General features: G+C 46.2%; 1 protein-coding gene across 1 annotated transcript in view; it reads right to left on the bottom strand.

The window, feature by feature from the left end:
- Positions 1-617: 617 nt before the first annotated feature.
- LOC142497878 (phospholipase A2 inhibitor NAI-like) overlaps positions 618-24,353 on the bottom strand; it is a 36,286-nt gene continuing 12,550 nt past the window's right edge. Inside the window, exons 2-5 of the mRNA XM_075606277.1 lie at positions 15,253-15,369; positions 14,544-14,693; positions 3,179-3,319; positions 618-1,186 (exon numbers count right to left, since the gene is read on the bottom strand). Coding sequence (XP_075462392.1) covers positions 984-1,186; positions 3,179-3,319; positions 14,544-14,693; positions 15,253-15,369 — 611 coding nt within the window. The 3' untranslated portion in view covers positions 618-983. The remainder of the gene's footprint in view (positions 1,187-3,178; positions 3,320-14,543; positions 14,694-15,252; positions 15,370-24,353) is intronic.

Raw genomic sequence — 24,353 nt, forward strand, 5'->3', positions numbered from 1 at the left:
CCTCTGGATATCGACCTCGGCTTACCCTTGACTACGTTTACCTCTCCAACCCAGACCACGGCTCCACAGACATCTACTACTCTGATATCTCCAACCCCAGACCACGGCTTAATAGACTTTCACTATTCTGACCTCTCCATCCCAAGACCTCGGCAAGTATCTGGACTAACCCACTCTCTCTAACCCAGACCCAGCTACGTTGACAATCCGCCAGCCAGGCATGTTTCTGCTGCTGTGGGTGCGTGGTTCTATACTTCTCACCTCAGTACCGGGGTCTTGTCTTGTTTGTGGGTAGCGCAAGCGTTACACTGACCTTATATATATATTAAAAAAAAAGTTGTAATGATCACATTGGACCCCACTCTGGTCTAAATCAGATAAAGGCCTGAGGTCATTAGGGAGCAGAAAACAGATCCCTTCCCCGCTCTCACAGAGTGGTAGAAGAAAGAGGTGTAATAGGTGTAGCTGTATTCATTAGGTACAGGATACAAAACAGATACAGCACTAACGAGGTAAAGTGGTAGATATGTGACTATATAACTTTGGACGGCACAATAATGTACAGCAGCTCAAAGTTAAAGTAGCTTTATTGGTCCAGGAGAAAAGTAGATTGGATGTAGGTTAGGCTTAAGATACCTTTTATTGAACCAACATTACAGTTTTTCATAGATTACGTTACAAAGTACAGCACAGAGCTTTTGAAACCTCACACGGTGCCCACGTGTACATGAAGGTAGAATAATAATATTACTGACATGAAAAACATCAGAGACAACTGTTATATAAAATATTTCAGGTAAAGTGTGTTTGTAATCACAGGAATAATAATCTCAATCTACATGTACACAGAAAGTAAAACAATGTTAGTGCGTCTTATATTATCTATTGTCAGCCAAAATATAAAAGGTATCACCTAATACTGAAGTACTCATACTCATATACTGTGCACTACGTAAAAGGGAGAATAGATCTTATAGGCTTCTTTACGATTGTATTAAGACGAGTTTAATCAGCATAAGAGCCACAACAGCTGGAAAGAAATAGCCTGGATAGAGACCATTACTTCCATTGGTGCATGACGTTTTCACATCCACGGTTGTACCACCGCTGCTCGAAGATTGGCTACTTATGTTGCAGATACTTTGAGTGGCACAACCACGTAGGGCCGTTGTAAGTGATGAAGATCCTAAAGGGAAAGACATTATAGTAAGTAGGGTGTAACTCCTGTACAGTGAGTTAGTAGCGTCATAATATTCTTGCAGTTTAACCCCAGTGGAGTAAGCAGGGTGTGTGCTGTGTTATTGTAGTTTTACTCCATTGTTGCCAGTATATGATGCTCACAACTGTATCTGACCCTGTACCATGATATACTGTAGAGAAGATTGTCTGTGCAGAGTTATTACAATGCAACCCCAGTGTAGGAAGTAGCACCAATGCTGTGACCTTACAATGTAACTGTAATACAGGGAGAAAAAGAACAGTTACAATGTGCAGTAAAACTCACGTGTAAATGCATCAATGTCACTGTGCCTTATAATCGGAGTAAGGGCCGTTCTATAGTGTGTGCGGCCGTGCACACTCACGTGCCTGTGCGAACGTGCATACACGTGCTGCACACTTTTGTGTGTATGCTGTGCGCGAGTGAGGTACTGTATGTGTGTGTGTGTTTAAATAAGTTTTGAAATAAATAAATACTTTAATAATTTTTTTAATAACATTGTACACACACACACACACTTCAGCGGCGCAAATTCTTTATTTTCTTCATCCTCTCCGCTGTCGGTGGGATCCATGCACAATTCCGTGTGCGCACGCAGCACCATTATAGAAAGCCTGACTAACCTCCGGCAACTTAAACTGCCGCGCGCATGATGTGTAGAACAGCCCTAACACTTGTGTTTTATGTATAGTGTGTAATTACTCAGTAACCTCAGTGTAGAATAATACAAGCAGTGAGCAGCATGGATCAGATGTGAGGAAAAGAGTATTATGTCCGCACTGACTTGTCCATACAAACTGGTCCTCGTCTGACACAAAATACACTGGAACTCTGTATTAAGGACGCATGTAATGTTTGGGAACTGCACTAAAGTATAAGATTCTGCCCTGCATACCAGGAAAGTTCATTAATAGTGGATCAAAAGAAAGGAGACAATTTACTATTGCCGCCGTGTGCGCCTAACTTACTGCGCATGCGCGACTTAGCAATGGCCTCCGCGGGTCTTCTTGCACATGTGCGAACTCTCGCACCTGCGTGCGCAATCCAATATGGCGGCGCCCTGATCGGGAGCCAACGGTGGTTTCCGGCGATGCGCTCGCCCCGGTGCAAACCCCGCCCCCCCCCCGCCTCCTAAACTACAGCGGAGGTAGGAGACGGAAAGGCCACATACATTTGGAGATTTCTGATGTTATTAAACCTATACATGCCCCGTGGTGTACAATATTTCCAGATCAATTGTTATGAACAAAACATACATTTGCAGTGTTACTACTAGTGTATCACAGTGTCTTATTTTATGATTTGCTGTATTGATTCATTATATTTTCCTGTGCTGTACTGTCTCCTTTGTACAGTGCTGTGTACATTGCTGGAATATATAAATATAAGAACACATACATTATGGTGTAACGTAGCGCAACGAGACACTGAGCAGGAAAGGAGAATCTGTGCAATGTGACTATAGAGTAAACACCCAGTGAGAGGACTAATGTGAGAGCAATAGGGAAAGGGCCATAGGGTGTTCTCCTGGGGACCCTCACCACCTGGGACCCGACGCTCCCTCCTCTTATTGGCGCCGGACACAACTTCCGCCCGACTGGGCTGGATTAGGGAGTGCGGGTTCCCCGAACAAGAAGGGCCGCTTCTCACCCCAGAGAGAAAGGTCTGTGTGATTTTTTTGTTGAGATGGGTCTTATCTTCTCCGTAGCGGGCCTTGTCTTGTAGTGTCGCATTGCCATGGTGACCAATGTTATATGGCACAACGTCATAGGACGACGCGTTGCATGGAAATCTGACATCATATGCCGTTGTGGCGCCACAACGCTGCGGGATGATGGTCGCTCTTTGAAGTAAGTACCTTAGATTTTCCCACAGGATGAGCCCCGCTGCCAGCGTGCTTCCTTGGGCCCACCGAAGCCTAAGACCCGCTCTAAGAGAATAAAACCCTCTTGTGATCACCTGATATCTTTGTAGACTGGAAAAAGCACATCTTCTCGTCCCCAGTGCACTGCATGGTATCCGGAGTGTAACACCAGTTAGAGTTGGCGGAGCTGCAGGTTCGGCACGTTAATCCATTCTTTACATTGTTATCCGCTGGCACTTTAAGTGAAGAAGAGCGAAAGAATCAGATTCTATAAATATTTCTGTTTGCCCTTATTTTGTGATCACTTCATGTCCATGATAATTAAACATAATGTGAAATTTGACTTTTATTCCCTATCATTTTTTGGGTAACTTATTTTTTATTGAAATTATCCGTAATTTGGGCGGGGAGGGAGGGACAGACAAAAGAGAAGGGATAGGGGATAGTACCACCAAATAACAAACATCCAGATATAAACAGCAAGTTATTAGCATGTGGTTAACACGGTCATCAGAGATCAGAAGGAAAAACAAGAGAGAAGAAAAAAAATACAGCTATTCCACAATTTCACTTTGATAACCAGGTCGAAACGTATATTCACACAGAACCACAGCAAGCTCTTTTTGGGAACCCCTGAGGCCCCACAAAATATGTAAGTGTCAAAATGGAGTGCTATTGAGCGTGGCACATGTATACAACAAGCGACAGAGAAGCCCAATGTACATCCAATATGACAAAAATACACAGTAAAATACTTATATATTCTCTTGAAAAAGGGTCATTTAGTTTAACCCTTTGGCCAAAGCATTGTAAGCCTGTGAGCCACGACAAGGCAGACCCAGTTCACAGGTCCTAACACTACCAGATAAAATACTAATATACCTCTATTAGGATTAAAATTCTCATTTACCTATATTAGGAGGGAGAAAGACCAACATTGGATCTATATCCAGTAAAATGAAAGGAACCTGCTTACTTGGGAGTGAGGAGGGGCCACTAACCCCCAACCGCTGAGACAGCTGAAAATAAGTTAACAAACAGCACACAGAACTCCAGCAAGCTCTTTTTGGGAACCCCTGAGTCCCCACAAAATATATGTGTATATAAGTGTCAAAAAGGAGAGCTATTGAGCGTGGCACATGTATACAACAAGCGACAGAGATGCCCAATGTACATCCAATATGACAAAAATACACAGTAAAATACTTATATATTCTCTTGAAAAATGCTATATTATAAAACTGTAATGTGAATCACGCCAAAAAGTAAATACAAGTGTAACAAAGTATAATTGATTGTACTGAAAACAAAGCAAAGCTGGAAATGTATCCACCCCTCCTATTTTTCTTTTGTACCCTCTCCCTCCCACCCCAAAAATAACTTGTGTAAAAAAAACAATAAAATACAAGTTTTAAAAAAAAGGGTAATTTACAGTATAAAAATGGTATACAGTTCTTTCTCATGCTGGCAGTAAACCTGGTAAGTATGCAGGATTGCCAGCAACAATCATGAAGGTTTGCCCTCACACCCTGGTGAGGTGTCATATGTACACAAGGGGAGTGGTAACATGCTCTGTGTCCACTGTTAGTGACACAGGAGGTGTGGCTGTTTTCTGAGTCTATATAAGACACTGCCTAAAGTTAGTGGTTCTCCTGTGTGCCAGTGTTAAGTCTGGGTTCAAAGAAGGAGTCTGCAGCAGTTAAGGCTGTCAGATTCATGTGATAGCATACCCTACACTGTGTTCAGGGATCTGACACAGATGGTGATCTCCCTTAGGGGAGAGGTGATCCAACTCTATTGAGAGAGAAGGAACTTTCGGAGAAGGATGCACTACATGGAAATGAGCGGCTAGAACGACCGCTATGAGGGGCAGTCTGCCTGAACCTGCAATAAAGATGCCCAGTTTCACAAGACCATTGCTGTGTGAGAGTGAAGTTAGTACACAGAATGAGGCACCCCGAAGGAGGTCCCCATCAGACACTTCTCCCTGCAGCCACAGAGATCCTGATGGGGTGGAGGCGCTGCATCGTATGTGGGTAAGACTCAAATCACACTACCTCAGATGCCTGTCATGCTGATATCCCCACTAACACCAAGCGGGAGACTAAGGAGTCATGTAAGCCAGCAGGTGCACCACACGACATACAGACATGTAATGGGGCCAGAAGACCATGTGAGATTGGGTGGGTCCAAAAAGTCCGTTACATTACTTTAACCCTTTGGCCAAAGCATTGTAAGCCTGTGAGAAACTTCTATTCCCTATTTCCAAGCCAGTATCTCCCCAACAAAGCTATAAATCTAAACCCTCTGGATAATTATTTATCAATTGATCCGTGGGTATCATACTTTGTGGAAATGACTAATTGTGTGTTTCAGGACGACCATCAGTTTCTCCAGTGACTGCACATCATTGATTTTCAGTGTGTTGGCCCTTTTGGAAGGTGATAAAGGGTTTTCCCATGCCGCTGGGATAGAACTGCAATTAGGATATGGGATATTCCATTATATGTGGACGGGCTCAGGCTCTCAATAGGATTGGAATCGTAACCCCTAAAATGTCCTCAATCACCTTCTGGATCACACCCCAGTATCTCTGTACCTCGGCCTCACTCTAAGTAATTGAGAGAAGATGCCCCATATTTGGGTTTTATATGTACAGTACTTTGCACTTCTTGCTTATGATAGACACAAAAATCGTCCTACCACTCAACCTTATTATCAATATTAGTATAATACAATTATAGCACAGCTGGGGTGCAAACGGGAAAGAAATCCATATAAAGCACATACTTGGTTACCCAAGATGGGCAAACAAAAAATGATTCCCGTATATTTCGCACTCGTTCAGCTAACTATATGAAATTTAGGGAAGGACTCGGTGGTCTCTGAGTGAAATACTCAATTCACCAAAAAGGTAACATAACTCCCAAAAGTACTCAAAAACAATAAAATTATTTTAACATATATACAAAATGAGTGTAATATATATTCAGCGTGTAAGTAAAATCCCCAGTGGGGGCAGGCAATCGAATTAGATGCAGAGAAACCATGTATATGTGGATACTGCCATCTACAGGATGGTGTGTGCTAGCACTAATATTAGGATACAAACTTGCAAGTGTTGATGTATAGTACAGTATGCCCACGTATATACATAGGGCTAATGTATCAACATAATTATGTATCAGGTACACATATAACATCTGAATTAGAGGATACATAGTTAGAACCAAAAAGCAACTTAGTTGGAGTTGCTGTGTGGATTGGAACAGTAAAAATAAATGTATACAAGATTCCCTAAGTTGCTAAACACACATTGAAACGGTGCTCGATATAGGTGAAGATGTAACTGACTCATCACAGGTAAGTGATCTAATGTATACCTAGTCAGACCTGTAATCACATGTGTGTTCAAATACATATACAGTAGTTTAAAACACACATGTAGCCGAGTCCCCCTCCTTACCTCCAGTGAAGGGGTATCTGTGCTGGTCCGGCCGGAGCTCCGCTCGATCGGGAGTGTGGGGGCGGTGATATTGCTAGTTGTGCATGCGCAGTGCGGCGAGGCACGCATGCGCAGTCAGGAGTGCAAAGGCCATTTTTAGTTTTGGCTCCGCATACAAAGCAGCGTGGCTACATATCATGGAAAAATGTGTTCACTCCCAATAAAGCGATTACTATACCAAGACGAATTTCCCAAGCCAATTCCAATCTGGCTTTCGCCTCAAACACTCCACTGTAACTACCCTGCTAAAAGTTTACAAAGAGATCCAGTGTGGAATAGAACGGGGACAACTCACTGGTGCAGTATTCCTAGATTTTGCAAGGGCTTTTGACACAGTTGATCATGCTATCCTGCTTAACAAACTCCAGAGCTCTGGAATAGGGAAGCATGCTTTAAACTGGTTTCATTCCTACCTTTCAGGTAGATCCCAACATGTGTCCATCTCAGGCTCTAACTCCAACCCCTTGGATATCACCTGTGGTGTCCCACAAGGCTCTGTTCTGGGGCCCTACTCTTCTCAGTGTTCATCAATGATCTTCCTACAGCTTGCAAGGGAGCTTCAATACACATGTATGCAGATGACACAATCTTATATGCACACAGCCATAGCCGCTCCGACCTTGAACACATACTTCAATCTGGCTTTGAGACTGCGAAATTGGATTTCCCAAAACAAACTGTTTTTCAACACTGAAAAGACAGTAACAATGGTATTTGGGACCAAGGCTAAATTTTTAAAGCTTCCAGTGACTGAGCTCCAGATCAGAACCAACGCTAATACATCCCTAATGCCTGTTACTAGTTTTGAATACTTGGGCATATGGTTTGACTGCCATTTAACATTTGGGATGCACATTGATGCCAAACTAGGTGTACTTTGCAGGAACAAAAATTGGTGATATAAGCGCTCCAGTGCAAAATCTATTAACTTCATACGTCACATCTCGTCGTATAAATAGAGTAACAGACAATGGGGCTAGTGAGGTATAATCAATACAGTTGATTGTAGTTTGCACAGTTAAAGTCCAAAGGGACAATATGTTCCCTGAAGGTCAAGAATGGATGGTTGTAGCCCCCCAATCAAGTCCTCATTAAGATAGTCCCAGGACTGACATCATAAAGGCATGAAAAACGTTCAGTAATTGTAGATATACTCACATATGTTGTACCCCATTTCTGTATCACTTGATGGGCGTGCAGCAAATTGTAGTCGCAAAGGTCACAAAAATAGAACGAATGGCGCACAGCAAAGTAGATAAAAAACAGTTCTTTATTAATCCAGAAGTAACAAAATGGAGGTGCACACCCTCCTACTCGTTTCATGCAGAGCACTTTATCAAGGAGTGGTTTGTATACCTATAATCATGGAAACTGTCATGCGCTCAGGTGGATAGTCTCTGTACCTGTTGCTATGATTGAAGCCACTGCGGAGCGGGTTGTGAGAGATGAAATGTGGACCACTGGGGTTGATCAGGGCTGGGAGGGAAAATCCTTTACCTTGAGGTTGCTCTGATCTGGGTCCGTTCTCTCCTTGGCTCCGCTGCTCCTGCGTGCTGCCGTAGGAATGTAGAGTAGTTTGAGAGGAAATGCTGCGCCACTGCAAGCGGCAAGGATCCAGGCGACTTCCGGTTTGTAGACAAAAAACTTTATTCACCTTCACACACACAAAGAACCAGGCTACACCTCGATCTCCCCCTCAACGAGTTTCTCGCTATGGAACAGAGCTTCTAGATATTGCAAAAGGTCAATCCAGAGATAGGGAACTTATACATATTAATCTGGGTCAATAGAGTTTCCAGTAAGACAAAGAGGGAAACAGGGTGGGATGGGGTGGAAGGGGGGGGGGGAAGGAAAAGGAGAGGGGGAAGGGCGGGAAGGGAAGGGGAAAGAGGAGGAAGGGGGGGGGGTTGGTGGGGGGGGGGAAAGAGGGGGGTGAGGGGGGAGGTGGGAAAGGGGAGAACGAGAGGGCTTCAGCAAATACCACACTAGTGGTTAACACTGTAAAATTCAGCATTACTGTCAATTAGAACACAAATATAAATACAGAAGACAATTGAGCTTGATGCATAGGACTAACAAGTTAGTATAAAAAACATCTCAAATCCCAATCCGTATTAAGTCCATTGGGTTGCAGTGTATTTAATGTAAAGATCCTATGCGCTTGTTGCTGGTGCAAGATTTTAACCCTATCACGTCCACGTGTGGGTAAGGGAATATGCTCCAGCGCTATACATTTTAGGGATCCCACTGAACCCAATGGACAAGTGTTGAAATGTTTTGATACTGGGTGCAGCATGTCTCTATTACGTATCAGTCTCCGGTGCTCTAAGATGCGAATCTTGAGTATTCTACTAGTGAGACCGACGTACTCTTTGCTGCACTGACATATCAAAAGATAAACAACAAATTCAGTTTGACAAGAAAGGAATGATTTTATCTTAAACTTGCGTGTTTCATCATGATTGGAGAAATGTGTGAATTTGGTCATATGGGGACAGATCTTGCAACGTCCATATTTCTAAAAGTTCCTATTCCCTTACGAAGTACGAAAGTACGAAACGCGTAGGAGAGGGCGCGTTCCTTTATTTTCTACATTTATCCCCATTGCGGCATTATACTTGAACATTTGTTCTACTGTGGGACTTGTCTGGGACTTATTGGACCACTCGATCGAATATTGCCAAGGAGTGATGCACTAAAGACGCGACCGGCCGAAAGACGCCGCCGGATGACGTCACACGTAAGCGTGGACTAACCAGGAAGCAACGCGGAGATCAACCCTTCTGAACCACCGCCTGGAGCTCCTTGAACACGCGGGAAGGTTCCCCAACGCTGAGTTGTACATGCTGATTCTGGATACCAGCAGCTAGAGGGAGGACGTTAAAGAAACCTGTGTTCGTGTCCTGCTGTCCCCGCCGAGTGGTAACATGTCCCTAACATGTCATGCTATTAACCCTTTTTATTGATGTACGTGCAATACTCACCCTCACATTATAAATAATATTTTTAATATACTACTGTACACAATGGTTTTTTTGCACTCTCTTTTCTTTGTTTTCAACGTCCATATTTGTAAGACCCTAACAATTTGGAAAAGAGTGATGACATATTTCTATATGCCTTTTTGGGGCGTAACATACTTGGTGAAAGGGAATTACCCAAAGTAGCCGCCTTACGGAACACAACGCGAGGGCCAGTGCTAACCATATTGCGAATCATGGGGTCCAAAGATAATGAGCCCCAATGTTTCTTGATTATGGATTTAATAGCACCAGCTTGCTCACTGTATCCAGTAATAAAGTAGGGTGCATCGGCACTTCCTGCAGAGCTAGTTTGTCTGGATTGACTCCTGTCCATGGCAATCAGGGACTCTCTATCTGTGTTTAGGGCTGATTCAAAAGCCCGATCTAGATCTTCTTGAGCATAACCCCTTGACAGAAATCGTCCACTCATTTAATCCGCCCTGTGAACAAAGTCCTCCCTCGAGGAACAATTCCTGCGTAAGCGCAGGAACTGGCCCCTTGGGATACCCCTGATCAGAGTGCGGGAACGGCAGCTCTTCGCATGTAACAATGCGTTTCTGGCATTATCTTTCCTATAAATATCAGATTGAATTTTGTTGTCATTATCCACATACAGATTAAGATCCAAAAACTGTATGTGGTGCATATGATAATTATGCGTAAATCTGAGATTGAGTTGATTGTCTGCCAGATAATCAAAGAACCTGAGGAGCTCGTCTTCCCCACCACTCCAAACCATCAAAAGGTCATCAATATAGCGTTTGTAAAATGCTATATTGTGCCTAAAAGGGTTAGAATCTCCAACCAAACAGAGGCCCCACCAGAAGGCTATCCCCTGGTATGCGCAAAGAGCCATATTATAGTTAATGGGACTGTGATCAAAATGGAGGCTCCCTCATCCGGGCAAATTAACAGTGAGTCACACCTAAAATGGCGTCTTTCGCCAAGTCAGGAAAGCGCAAGTGCTGCTGACCGCCAGGCTGCACCAAAATATGTTGCAGAAATCTGTCTGGGTCTGGCGCGAAAACCAGAGCCCCACCCCCACGATGTGAGTGGCTCAGCGCTGAGCCAGAACTACTCCTTGATAGAATGTGCCCCTCCTTTGAATTCCACCAGGGGGAGGGAGCACAGTGAGCTGCCATCCGCAACTTCTGTACACCATAAAAGAGGTACCAGATGCCGCAAAACACACCCTCAGTTGTATGGAGTCTAGCGAACAAAGGGAGGGAACGTATCTTATCTTTTGTGCCCGTGCTTACAAGAAGAGTTGAATATGTTTGGTGGTATGAACTCTGACCCCTTTGAGGTACCAATAGAATTCCAGCTAGCAAAGGTGGACGAGGAGCGATGTTTACGATGTTCCTGTCCCGACTGTGGCTTTCCAGATGGCAAATTGACCTGGGGACCCAAGTGTGCCTGCTGCGGGGCACAGTTCCTGCTTCCCAAGTGGCTGTGACCTACTGAACCCACAAAGAAAGAAGCGATCGACTTCAATACCGGGCCGGTCAATACCACTAACCAACCTACCTCAAGAGCGGAGGTTTTGGAGGGCCTGTGCACCCTAACCGTGGTTCCAGACACGTTCCAGACACGGTTCCGGAGCCGGAACCATAGATGCCAGAACCACAGATGTTGGAACCAACGAAGAGTAAGGTGAATGCCCAGGGAGAATGGGGATCGCTACCACTAGTGGCGCAGGAGCGGGCCCGCTCACTGCCGGTAGCCACCTGTGAATGTGAGGTGCCCCGATGCTGTTCCCTTGCGGAGGTGTCCCTACTCCCATCCTCTTCTCCTGATGACAGTAGTCAATGACCCGTGGTGAAGCGCCAGTCGGCGGACCACCCAAGTGAATCTGAAGATAAAGAGACATTTATCCCATTTGCTGCGGACCCTGCTGTGGGCCCGTGGGCCCTACAACAGCCAGTCCGACCTACGATGATGGTACCGTTGGTTCCAGGATTAGGACCAGTAGTCAGTGACGATGAGGGTGAGTGGACTGCTCCAGGGGTGTCGAGTGTGAGTTCCCAGGTGACTGCGGAGCACGGTAGCTCCTTAAGCATGGCCACCAGGGCATTTGGCTCATCCCGGCATCGCATCCTGGTGGAGGTGTTCCCCCTAGAAGATCGCTACCAGGTGGTATGAGTGGACCAGTGCCTACCGCCTATCTGCCAGGCGAAGAGAATAGTCAGCCCCATCATGATATCCAGTGCAACAGAGATGGTATCTGACAGCGTTCCAGATGAACTGTTACCCGTCAGCAACCAGCGGAGCGCTGAGGCACCAACCCTTTACTCCCTGCAGGATGTGATGGAGTTATCCAGTGAAGAGGCCCTGCTCGGCGGATACTTCATCGCGAAGAATCCCTATTCACTGCCGTCTCAATACATGGACCTGCCCGTTGATCTAGTGATGTCCTCAGAAGACGTCACTTCAGAAGTGACTGATGGAGCAAACCAGGACTGTGCTGTGGCAGCTCGGGTAATCATTGCCTCCTTCATGCACAACCTGGAGCGCTCCATTCACCATGTGGAGGACCGAGGAAAAAGTTCAGACCTCCCTGTCTGCCGCATACGTGATGCGGATAACCGGGTAAAGACTTGCTCAAAGACTCCTTGCTATTCCTTCCACCAGGGGGAGGAAGTAGCTTGGAATCAGAGACTGTAGCGCTTGACCGTGATCTCAAAGAGACTACCAAAGCAGAGACTCACAGGAGTCAAAGTGAGTAGCCCTCACTCGATCAGTTAGGGCACCCCACTATGAGTCTCAGTTGGTCTCGTTTATCCTTGTGGTTATTGAGTTATGTACCGTGGATGATAAAGTACTTATGATAAGTTGTACATTCTATGCACTGCATTTTGATTGTGTAACTTTATGCAGCATGACACTGTCCCAAACAAGGCCATTGGGGTTTTCACCAGGGGGAGAGTGTAGCAGGGTTCTCTGTTGCCACCTTACCTCCGCTCTTTTGCGGCAACCCCACGGCATGTCGGGAAGCTGTAGGGGAGATCGCATCTCCAGGGCTCCTGGCGGCATTAGCTGCAGGGTGCCGTCATGTTTAGTCGGCTCGTGCATGTGCAGAAGGTATCCGGCGGCCATGTTAGGGTTGGCGCGAGAGATCGCGCCTGTACAGGATGCACAGATGCGAGAACGGTGGCCATTACAATTAGTGCTGGAGTAGTGGAGTGTCAGGAGTAGCGGCGGCCATTACAGGGTTGCGCATGCGCAGTACAGGTAGCGCACGTGGCCTCAATAGTAAAGTGCTCTACCAGGGAGCCTCTGGGGACTGCCCTTTCACCCCTACAGCCAATAGGGCTTACGGATCCTCCTGCTGCAAATGAGTTACATTGTTGTGCGCTGAGTCAGGAAGTCAGTAGGAGCTGGGACACAGACAGGGGAGGGTGTATATGTGCAGAGAGGCAAGTAGCCTCTGCACTAGGCCAGAGACATCCCCTAAGGTCCCAGCTAGGCCCCTACTCATATCAGGTTGTGGCTGCTGTAGGGAAGGCCCCTTCTGTTAGGGACCCTGCCCTTAGTAGTGCGATAAATTCAGGGACACAGCTGCAGTGGTGCGAGCCTCTGACAAGTGTGGTGTGGAACCAGACCTACCAGTCAAGTTAGAGACTATCTGTATGTTGGGATCATCCAGAGGGAGACCACCCTGTTTGGAGGAGGACACCATCGCAGAGGCTTAGACGCTGGATGCAGACGGATCCTCTTCCTGTTGTTCTGCTGTACCCAGGTGCAGGAGCCCTGGGCAGGTGTCACAAAGTACACAAACTTTACACTTCATCTAGTACGACGCAGATCACGCCTAAGTGGTGGTGTTGTGGGAGTCTTGGGACTCTGGGTACATGGTGTGTGGTGAAGGCCCTGCGAGGCGACCGGGCAGTTGTATTATTAGTGATACAGGGTGACACTAATATACTGTTGATGCTATGTTATTGTTCTATTCTGTTCTGCATATACAGTAAACTGTTTATATATACTTTGGTGTATGTGGTTACTGTGTATGAGGTCCTGTGTCAGGGGTTATTTTATACTCTAGGATCCTGCACAGGTGGAGATGCTGTTTATGTTAGTACGTTCCAGGATACACCCCAGGCTCTCAATGGCGGAGGCTCAGCCCTCCTGTGAACCTGAGAGGTAACGCACCACACCTGGTAATGCATGTAGATTTCCCAACATGGTCCCTATCTGGGGGTAAGGGGGGGGGAGAGGGGTTTGGGAGAAAGTGTGAAGTAAGTGAGCAGCATTTGATTGGCACTTTTTTTTATTACTTGTAGATCTGTTAGTGTTTTTGGTCACTGTTTATTTAAACTGCACATTTTTGTTCAATTGAGCCTCACTCTTCCCCTGTTTCTGACCCATATATTGTGATATTAATGGCTATATGTGCACATACAGTACAATGTAATTGTATAAAGAGATTGACAGTATAATAGCGCTGCAGAGACAGTGAGAAACATCTGTGCAGTGTGATTACAGTGTATCCGAGTGTAGTGAGACATGGAACAATGTTTGTACAGTAACATTACAATTATCCCAACTGCAATGAGACAGAAAGAGACTGCAATGAGAGAGCAATGAGACTGCAATGAGTTCCTGTGCAACGTAACTATAGTTTCATGAACCAGTGAGGTGAGGGATTTGGCATAGGAAAGAATAGTGCGAAAACCCCATATTGGAATTACCTTGTATAAACCTACAGGAAATAAAACCAGTGAGATACAGGGTTATTTCTTATACAGATGTGACTTTGCATGGTGACATGCTGATGTATGTAGCTACATGTAAAGTAAACAACAACTAAAGACAGGTGGCATAAGTAACACAAAAAGGAAATATACAAACACAGTATGACATAGATAGAGTCTTTGGAGGTAGCACAGTCAGTTACATAGGTACAGTAAATAATGACACTGAGGCACTTACAGGTGGGTATGGGAGGAGTGCAGTTATCAGTGGTACAACAGGAGCTGCCCGTCTTGGTAGTGCCGTCAGGAATAGTAAAACTCCCAGACATTCCACACTGGCTTTGTGACTCACAGCCTCTGATAAACATTTTAGTTCCTTCAATTCCACCTATAGACAAAGTATGAAAATATTATTCTTATTAACTGACGGCTGTGCTGAAAAAGCTGTGTAATGTGGCAGGTATAAGCTTATAGGGATCCATGTTAAAATGTATATGAAGCAAAAAGTGTCACACTGTGAGTGCTCATTTGCATGTCATTACCCAGAATCCCTAGCTACTGTGGAAGCATTGCGTGCTACAGTAATTGTGGACCTCTAATTTGTTGCTAACTGACAGAGATACAGTACATAACATTAACCCCCTTTGATAATGAAAGGGTTAATACATTTTTACACAAGATTAATGTAACACGCAGCACCATGGCGATGTATTTAATATAATGTGGCACTTGCTGCAGTATTTCCTCAGAGCTGTGCTACGGATCTGATTATCAGTCTGTCACAGGGCTGCGAGATCGCTCCTCTTTCTCAAAGAGATCTCACTGTAACGTAACATTTTCTGTCTCCTTTTCTCTCCCTTTGACAGATATGAAATGTATCTAATTTTCTTTCCTCAGAAATAAAAGAACAATAATGCTTTAAAGTTATCAAAATATATACAACATACCTAGTCTGGACACGGTGTATCCAGACATGCAAACTCCACCAGCTGGGCAGGTTATAGAAGTGCCTGTGCAGGATGTACCAGCCATACTCACACACATTGTACATGAGAGAGAATAACCTGAGAGATAGATAGATATAATGTCATTAGTTGAAGGCTCAGTAAATTGCAGGGTCATTTGCTTTATATTAATGCAGGCCTGTACAACTTGTAAAGTGAGAAGGGCCGAACTGCTCCAAGGAAAAAAGATTTGGGCCGCACGGGTAAAATAATCATCATCATCTCTCCTCCAGTCCTCTCGTCATCATCATCATCCTCATATCTCCCCCAGCACCCATCATCATCATCATCCTCATATATCTCTCCCAGCACCCCTCATCATATATCTCCCACAGCACCCCTCATCATCATCCTCATATCTCCCCAAGAACCCCTCATTATCAACCTTTGCGAGACTCCCCATCTATCTCTCATACCCCCATCTCTCCCCCTCACCCACCAAATAATACTCCCCCTCCACATCAAACACACAATACCCCCATGCACACCACACACATACCACCCTCCTGCACCTCACTTCCCTCTCCCCCCTGCACCTCACATCACTCTCCCCCTTTGCATCTCACATCACTCTCCCCCCTGCATCGAGGGCCGCCAACAGAAATCGTGGGGCCCGGGACACACATTTTTAGCAGGGCCCCCTCCCGTATCAGCAATATTGCCCGCCACCCCCCCCCTCCATTTCACACCTCACGAGCCCCCTCTCTTTCCCCCCCTCTTCCCATGTATTTCTCTCCCTTCCGTCTCACCGTCCCGCCTCGCATGTATTTCTCTCCACTGATTCTCACTCTTACCCCCTCTTTATCTCACTCACCCCCTCTCCTCTCCCTCCGTCAATTACCCCATGCTCACTCATTCCGTACCCCCCCACACACAATTCCCCCCACAAGATATATACCAAAAAACTTCCCACCCCAAAATATATACAACCCACGCCCCAAGTGCATACAAAAACCCCACCTACCCAATACATACATATACCTACCCAATACATACATATATATATATACATAAATATACACACACATATATATATATATACACATATACATGCCCTGACGCTGCTGCTGCGGTGGCGGGGGCTGGCGGTTTTGGCCCAGTGGCTGCGGGGGGGGGGGGGGGAGGTGGTGAGGTAGGGGGATTAGGTGGCAGGGGCTGCGGGGGAGGTGGCAGGGGCTGCAGGGGGGGGGGGCAGCGGCTGGTAACAGCAGTTGCCGCCGGCCCCACTGAGACACCTGTCTCCCGATGCTGCTGCTGCACGCGCCGGGCCTCCCTCTCACGCCGGCACGCCGGAAGCTTAAGCCAACCTACTTCCGGCGCTGCCAACTGGGAGACCCGGCGCATTTTTTTTTTAAATTAAGAGTGCCCGGCCCCACAGGGGGCCCGGGCGGCCGGGCCCCCTTCACCCACGGGGCCCGGGACGCCAGTGCCCTTTGCCCCCCTCTGTTGGTGGCGCTGCCTGCACCTCACCTCTCCCCCCAGCACCTCAAATCACCCCCCTGCACCTCACATCACTCTCCCCCCCTGCACCTCACATCTCTCCCCCCTTGCATCTCACATCACTCTCCCCCCCTGCACCTCACATCTCCCCCCCCAACACCTCAAATCACCCACTGCACCTCACATTACTCTCCCCCTGCACCTCACATCACTTCCCCCCTGCATCACACATCTCTCTTCCCTGAAACCTCACAATTCTCTCCCCTGCACCTCAAGTCACCCCCCTGAACCTCAAATCACCCCCTCTGTACTCAACTCACCCCTCTGCACCTCAAATCACCCTCCCCTGCACCTCAAATCACCCCCTCTGTACTCAAATCACCCCCCTGCACCTCAAATCACCCTCCCCGCACCTCAAATCACCCTCCCCTGCACCTCAAATCACCCTCCCCTGCACCTCAAATCACCCCCTCTGCACTCAAATCACCCCCCTGCACCTCAAATCACCCTCCCCTGCACCTCAAATCCCATCATCTCGCCACCCCCCCCTGCACCTCTATTTACATCATCTCGCTACACCCCTCACCTTCCCTACCCTGGTTGAGAAGGTGGCGGCAGAGCAGGCAGGACTGCACGCACGCTCTAGCAAGCAGCATGCATGGAGGTGGTTTAATGATTCAAGGAGGTATTGTATTGTATGTCTTTATTTATATAGCACCATTAATGTAGATAGTGCTTCACAGTAGTAATACACGTGACAATCATATAAATAAAAAATACAAATAACAGATCATGGGAATAAGTGCTTCAGACATAAAAGTAACATTGTGGAAGAGGAGTCCCTGCTCTGAAGAGCTTACAATCTAATTGGTAGGCAGGAAGAACGCACAGACACAGTAGAAGGGCATTCTGGTAAGTGTGTCTGCAGGGGGGCAAGCTTTATGTATCATGTGTATAGTATTAGCCACAGTGCTACACATATGCTTCTTTGTGTGTCTTAAGGTGGGAAACACACACATTCCCAGCTAGCTCAAACTCCTACACCCACATCATGAATATATATTTATGTCAAAAAGAGTGCTACTGAGTGTGGCAAATGTATACAACAAAAGACAGGGGTGTCCAAATGCTACATCCAATTGACAAAACATATATAGTAATAAGTATAAAGTTTAAATAATTCAATAATAATAATAATTACTTGGCTATTTAGTTAAACCCTTTGGCCAAAGCATCATAAGCCAGCATACCAACGTCAAGGTATAACCAAATTAATGCAGGTCCTACACCACACTGTGAACCCTTCCTTTTACCTCTGTATGAGGGGAAAGAGCCATAGTAGGTCCTGTTCTTGCAGCAAAATGAAAAGACCTCCCAAGTTAAAAAGGTGAGATGTGAGCTCTGGGGGGAGGTACCACCTACCTCCAAGCAGCTGTTGCCAGTCAGAAATTGATTAATTCACACATTCCCAGCCAGCTCAAACTCCTACACCCACCACATCATGAATATATATTTATATCAAAAAGAGTGCTTCTCCATTTTGGCGTTATTTTTGTTAAATAAATCATGACACGGTGTAATATGTCATATGTTGCTGTTCATCTGAGTTTGTATTTACCTAATTTTTAGACCGGCTAAGAAACAGATGATTGTTATTATGTCCTGACATGTAAAACAAAAGTATTCAAAGAGGGTGTACATTCTTTTTCACACAACTGTAACTTTATGCTAACTGGAAAGTTGGTAGGGGCTCTGTCCTGAAGGGAGGAGCCATAAACCTTCATGGAACTGCCCAGTAAAGCAGAATCCAGGCGAGCCAAAAACCAGGCTGACCGAAAGATGACGTTTTTGTAAGTTATAATATTTCACACTAGGGTATTTGGGCACCCACAGTTTACCTTCATAATAAGGAAACTCTAATACTAATGTATCAAAGATGGGCAACGTCTCAGAGATGGACATTGTCACAGAGATGGGCAACGTCTCAGGGATGGGACGCCCTTATTTATATCCACAGACAGTAATCAATCAAATGGAGCGCATAAATACATCGCATATGATTGACGTAATCATAATTTAAATTGACAATGTACAAATTAATTCATCCAAAGGAGAGCACAATTCTCATTTAAGGAATACCTCATGAAAAAAAGGAATTATAAACCTCATTGTCGGTCTACACATTGCCCGCCAGTGAAGAGCAAGTGAGTGTTTATGGCTGTCAGAAAGAAGAGATGTGTAAGTATTAATATTTCACACTGGGGTATTTATGAACCCACCGTTTACCTTTATTCTAAGGGAACTCTGATACTGGCATTGGCCAGCTTTTAATTGCACTAAGTCACAAATAAGCATATGCTTAATTTATTTAACCTCTTCAGGGCACTTTCACATACTGTACATCACAAAGTGTAGTCCATGGGAAAATTAGATGTAGCAGGGTACCCTCCCTTGCCTCCTCCCTGGCAGTAGTCCCGTCGCTCGGGAGAGTTGTGTACGTTGCGTCGGCCATGTTGTGGTTGGCACAGCCACATATGTATATGGACTATGTGTAAGGTGGCTGCCATCATGTGGCTGGGGTCGCCAGAAGAGGAGGTACTGGCTGTTCAGGATTTCCTCCACGGACTAGAAGCGGCGTTCTCGGTCCTGATGGAGCCGGAGAAGGGAGAGGTAGTGTCCCGGGAGCTAGTCAGGCTCCGTGACTAGGCAAGAACTATTCCTCCTAGGCCACAGGTAGCCCCTTCACCTCAGCAGAGTTAGTAGGGCCTGGCCATAGCATAGGGGTTTCCCCATTAGTGCGAGGCTTCAGCGAAGAAGGACATGAGCTGAGACTGAGCTTCCCCAGTGGGACGAATCACGATGTTGAGGCCGGACATAAGGAGAGAGGGGATTGTGTCAGAGGCCCTGCATCTTGGGATCATGGTTGCGGCCTACATCAGCAAAGGAATACCCTGGTGTACTCGAGTACCCAGGAAGGTACCCACGTGCACCAACACTACACGCGGGAGGGTAGCACTGTCCTCACACTTATATTGGGACGTTATCCCTGGCGTGACACTCTGGGTTCTGGATGCCCAAGGGATCGGGACACACAGGAAGGAGGGGGGTGTTGTTCTACTGTGGGGGTCTAATAGTGTATTGTGTTGTACCAGTACAGTGATTGGTCCTGCCGGTAAAGAAAGCATTGTTATTACTACTGTGTGTATGTCACGGGAGACCAGGCAATTACACGTTTATACCGGGATCATATTACTGAGCAAAGCAAAATGATGACATAAATTGTAATTTATTCACTTAAAATAGGCAAACATACAATGTTACACAAAATACAGGCACAAAGCACACTTACTTGGGACTGGGGTAACACAACTATACTCTACTAGGTGCAGGGACTTCAACATCCAGAAGTTTACCCTCAATAGTCTTGGAACTGCAAATATTCCAGGAAGATTTGGCTGAAGCAGAGCCTTGCCTCATTCTTGCTGGAAACTGGAAAAACTTTACAATCTTGAGAGAATCTTAAAACTTGGGAGAATCTAAAAAACTGAGCTGCGTATGGGTTTTAAAAACCTCTCAGTTTCAGTCACAGAACCTACAGCCCAATCAAAAAGAGCCTGAGACATTTCTCAAATGAGACAAACCAGTATCAAAACAGGGTTTCTCAGATATCTGAATGAACCCAGGGGCAGGTGAAATATGGCCTCTCTGCCCCTGCTTCCCTCCCTGCACCCCACGGTGAGAGACGCCGGCCAGTCTGGGTAACCAAATGGACATGCACATTGCATCCCTTTGATCTGAGGATGTGGATACTACTTAGCTATCCTGAACAAATAGTCCTCACACCTCTGGCCTTTCAAGTCCAGACCTCTGAGTGGGACAGAGTGGCACCAGCTTGGTATAATGCACAAGCATATGTTTCCATACATTTTGCTAATAAAATATACCTTAGCCACTGTATTTGGCTAAAATGTCTGTCTTTTTGGAGTTAGAGATAGAATGGGAACCTGTACTTTTTATTCCCTCTAGCCAAATGCCTCACACTCTGCAAAACCTGACTTTACATTTTAATAAAACCTTGCAGTCTATATATAACTGGAGCACCCCGTGAACCCCTATGTTACCTACGGATCCCCACATCTACAGGAACACTTTTTATCCCCGTGCCTCATTTTACTGTGCACAAAGCATACATGTACTTAACACACTTTGTTAATAAAATATACGCTTTAACAATCCTAAGTCTTTCTGGTTATGGGGAATAGCAGATGAAACTGCACGTCATTTCCCCCTAGCTATATTCCCCACACACACTTCATAATAAACTTAGTACGGATTCTAAGAATCCCTTCACAACCTTAGATGATTGGAGAACCTCAGAACCCCTATACCTGTTCTGGGTGTGACCGGGGCACTTACTGGGTGCCCCCATTAACTAGGGACCCTTTGACTGTTTCAGGGACACCTCACATCCCTATGCCCCCTTTACCTTTCTGATCTGTGCTGAAGCAGAGAAACCCTGTGGTGAGTCGCACAAGCCTATTTAAGGGGTGTCTACATGCATCCAGGCAACCAACCTGATTCCTGGGTACATTTTTAGGGGAACCACCGACTCTCAACAATGGGTCCAAGAGCTGACACTCTATAAACCCAACACACAGATCAGGGGTAACCAAAAGGGCTTAAACCTTAATTTGATTGCCTGGCTACCCCCTACTGTCACAGTGTATTCTTGTTATACATGTTCCCGTGAGGAGCCATCCCACCTACGCTGGGATCCTCACAGATGGAGGAGCTGTACCAGCTACCCCAGGCTCCCCAAGCATGGAGGCTTAGGCCCACTGTGAGCCAAACAGGTAGCACCGTAACGCTATGTATGATAAATCACACCCTACTGTATAAATGCTAAACCAAAACATAACTTCAGTGTAGTAAACTAGATGAGTTAAAAATACATCCACTGAGGATGTCTAATTACTCCTAGAAAGAACAAACCCAATTGAGGGGAATGAAACTAACCGCAAGAAGTGGCAGCTGGGGCTCAGTGCAGACGCTATACTGTCCGGACACACGAACACGCGGCAGGATAACCTCTCTGCAACCACTTCCTAGGGATCTCGTTCCAGCCAAAAGGGAGACAGCGCAAAGGGGTCACGAGAGGCAGGGAGGGGGGGGGGGAGAGACGGGGTAGAAGAGAGAAAGAGAGAGACGGGGGAGAGAGAGAGAGAGATGGGGAAGAGAGAGAGAGACGGGGGAAGAGAGAGAGAGATGGGGAAGAGAGAGAGAGACGGGGGAAGAGAGAGAGAGACGGGGGAAGAGAGAGAGAGACGGGGGAAGAGAGAGAGAGACGGGGGAAGAGAGAGAAAGACGGGGGAAGAGAGAGAAAGACAGGGGAAGAGAGAGAGAGAGAGAGACGGGGGAAGAGAGAGAGAAAGGCGGGGAAGAGAGAGAAAGACGGGGAAGAGAGAGAGAGATGGGGGAGAGAGAGACGGGGGAGAGAGAGGCGGGGGAAGAGAGAGAGAGACGGGGGAGAGAGAGACAGGGGGAGAGAGAGATGGGGGAGAGAGAGAGACGGGGGGAGAGAGAGACGGTGTGAGAGAGAGAGACGGGGATAGAGAGAGAGACAGGGAGAGAGAGAGACGGGAGAGAGACAGAGAGAGAGACGGGGGAAAAGAGAGAGAGACGGGGAAGAGAGAGAGAGACGGGGAAGAGAGAGACAGACGGGGAAGAGAGAGACAGATGGGGAAGAGAGAGAGAGACGGGGGAAGAGAAAGAGAGACGGGGGAAGAGAGAGAGAGACGGGGGAAGAGAGAGAGACGGGGGAAGAGAGAGAGACGGGGGAAGAGAGAGAGAGACGGGGGAAGAGACAGAGAGACGGGGGAAGAGAGAGAGAAACGGGGGAGAGAGAGAAACGGGGGAGAGAGAGAAAATGGGGGAGAGAGAGAGAGAAACGGGGGAGAGAGAGACGGGGGAGAGAGACGGGGGAGAGAGACGGGGGAGAGAGACGGGGGAAGAGAGAGAGAGACAGGGGAAGAGAGAGAGAAACGGGGGAGAGAGAGAAACGGGGGAGAGAGAGAGAGAAATGGGGGAGAGAGAGACGGGGGAGAGAGACGGGGAGAGAGACGGGGGAGAGAGAGAGACGGGGGAGATAGAGGCAGGGGAAGAGAGAGAGAGATGGGGGAGAGAGAGAGACGGGGAGAGAGAGAGACGGGGAGAGAGACGGGGGGAGAGAGAGAGACGGGGGAGAGAGAGAGATGGGGGAGAGAGAGACGGGGGGAGAGAGAGAGACGGGGGAGAGAGAGACGGGGGAGAGAGAGAGACGGGGAGAGAGAGAGACGGGGAGAGAGAGACGGGGGGGAGAGAGAGAGAGACAGGGGGAGAGAGACGGGGGAGAGAGACGGGGGGAGAGAGAGAGAGAGACGTGGGGAGTCCACCATCAAGGATTTCCCCAATTTATCCCAATTTAATATGTAAGTCGCCTGTTTATTTTTGCATCCCAAATGCATAACCTTACATTTATCTGTATTAAACCTCATCTGCCATTTACCTGCCCACATTTCCAGTCTCTCCAACTCCTTCTGAAGAGAAATTACACCCTGCTCTGATTCTACTACCTTACACAATTTAGTATCATCAGCAAAGATGGAGACTTTGCTCTCGATGTCAACCTCAAGTTCATTAATAAATAAGTTAAAAAGCAGGGGTCCCAGTACCAATCCCTGAGGTACTCCACTCACGACTTTAGCCCAACCTGAAAAAGTTCAATTTATGACAACCCTCTGTTGTCTGTCCTTCAACCATTTTCAATCCAGGTACATATATTATTACTGAGTCCAATTTTCTTTATTTTGTACACCAACCTCTTGTGTGAAACCGTATCAAAAGCCTTTGCAAAATCTAAGTAGACCACATCAACTGCATTACCCTGGTCTAAATTCCTACTTACCTCCTCAAAGAAACAAATAAGGTTAGTTTGGCATGATCTATCCTTCAAAAATCCATGCTGACTATTATTAATAATTTTGTTTTCCATTAGGTATTCCTGAATATTATCCCGTATTAAACCTTCAAGTAGTTTCCCCACTATTGAAGTCAGGCTTACAGGTCTGTAATTCCCTGGTTGTGATCTAGCTCCCTTTTTAAATCTAGGCACCACATCTGCTTTACGCCAATCTTGTGGTACTGAGTCTGTGGAAATGGAATCATTGAATATTAAATATAATGGTTTTGCTATTACTGAACTAAACTCCTTGAGAACTCTTGGATGTATGCCATCGGGGCCAGGTGCCTTATTTACTTTAACTTTTTCAAGTCGCTTATGAACTTCTTCCTCAGTTAACCAATTGTTCATTAATATGGAGGTTGTGTCTTCCTCCTGCGGCACTACAATTGCAATGGATTCTTCCCTGGTAAACACAGAGGCAAAGAATTTGTTTAATACTTCTGCTTTTTCCTTATCTCCTATAATCTGCCTGCCGTCTACCACTGAAAGGGTCCTATATTTTATTTTCTCATTTTTTTGTAATTAAGGTACTTAAAGAACTTTTTAGGGTTTATCTTACTTTCTATTGCAATCCTTTTTATATTATCCATTTTTGCTAATGTGA

Source organism: Ascaphus truei, chromosome 6 (genome assembly GCF_040206685.1).
Source record: "Ascaphus truei isolate aAscTru1 chromosome 6, aAscTru1.hap1, whole genome shotgun sequence".
NCBI classification, from domain to species: domain Eukaryota; kingdom Metazoa; phylum Chordata; class Amphibia; order Anura; family Ascaphidae; genus Ascaphus; species Ascaphus truei.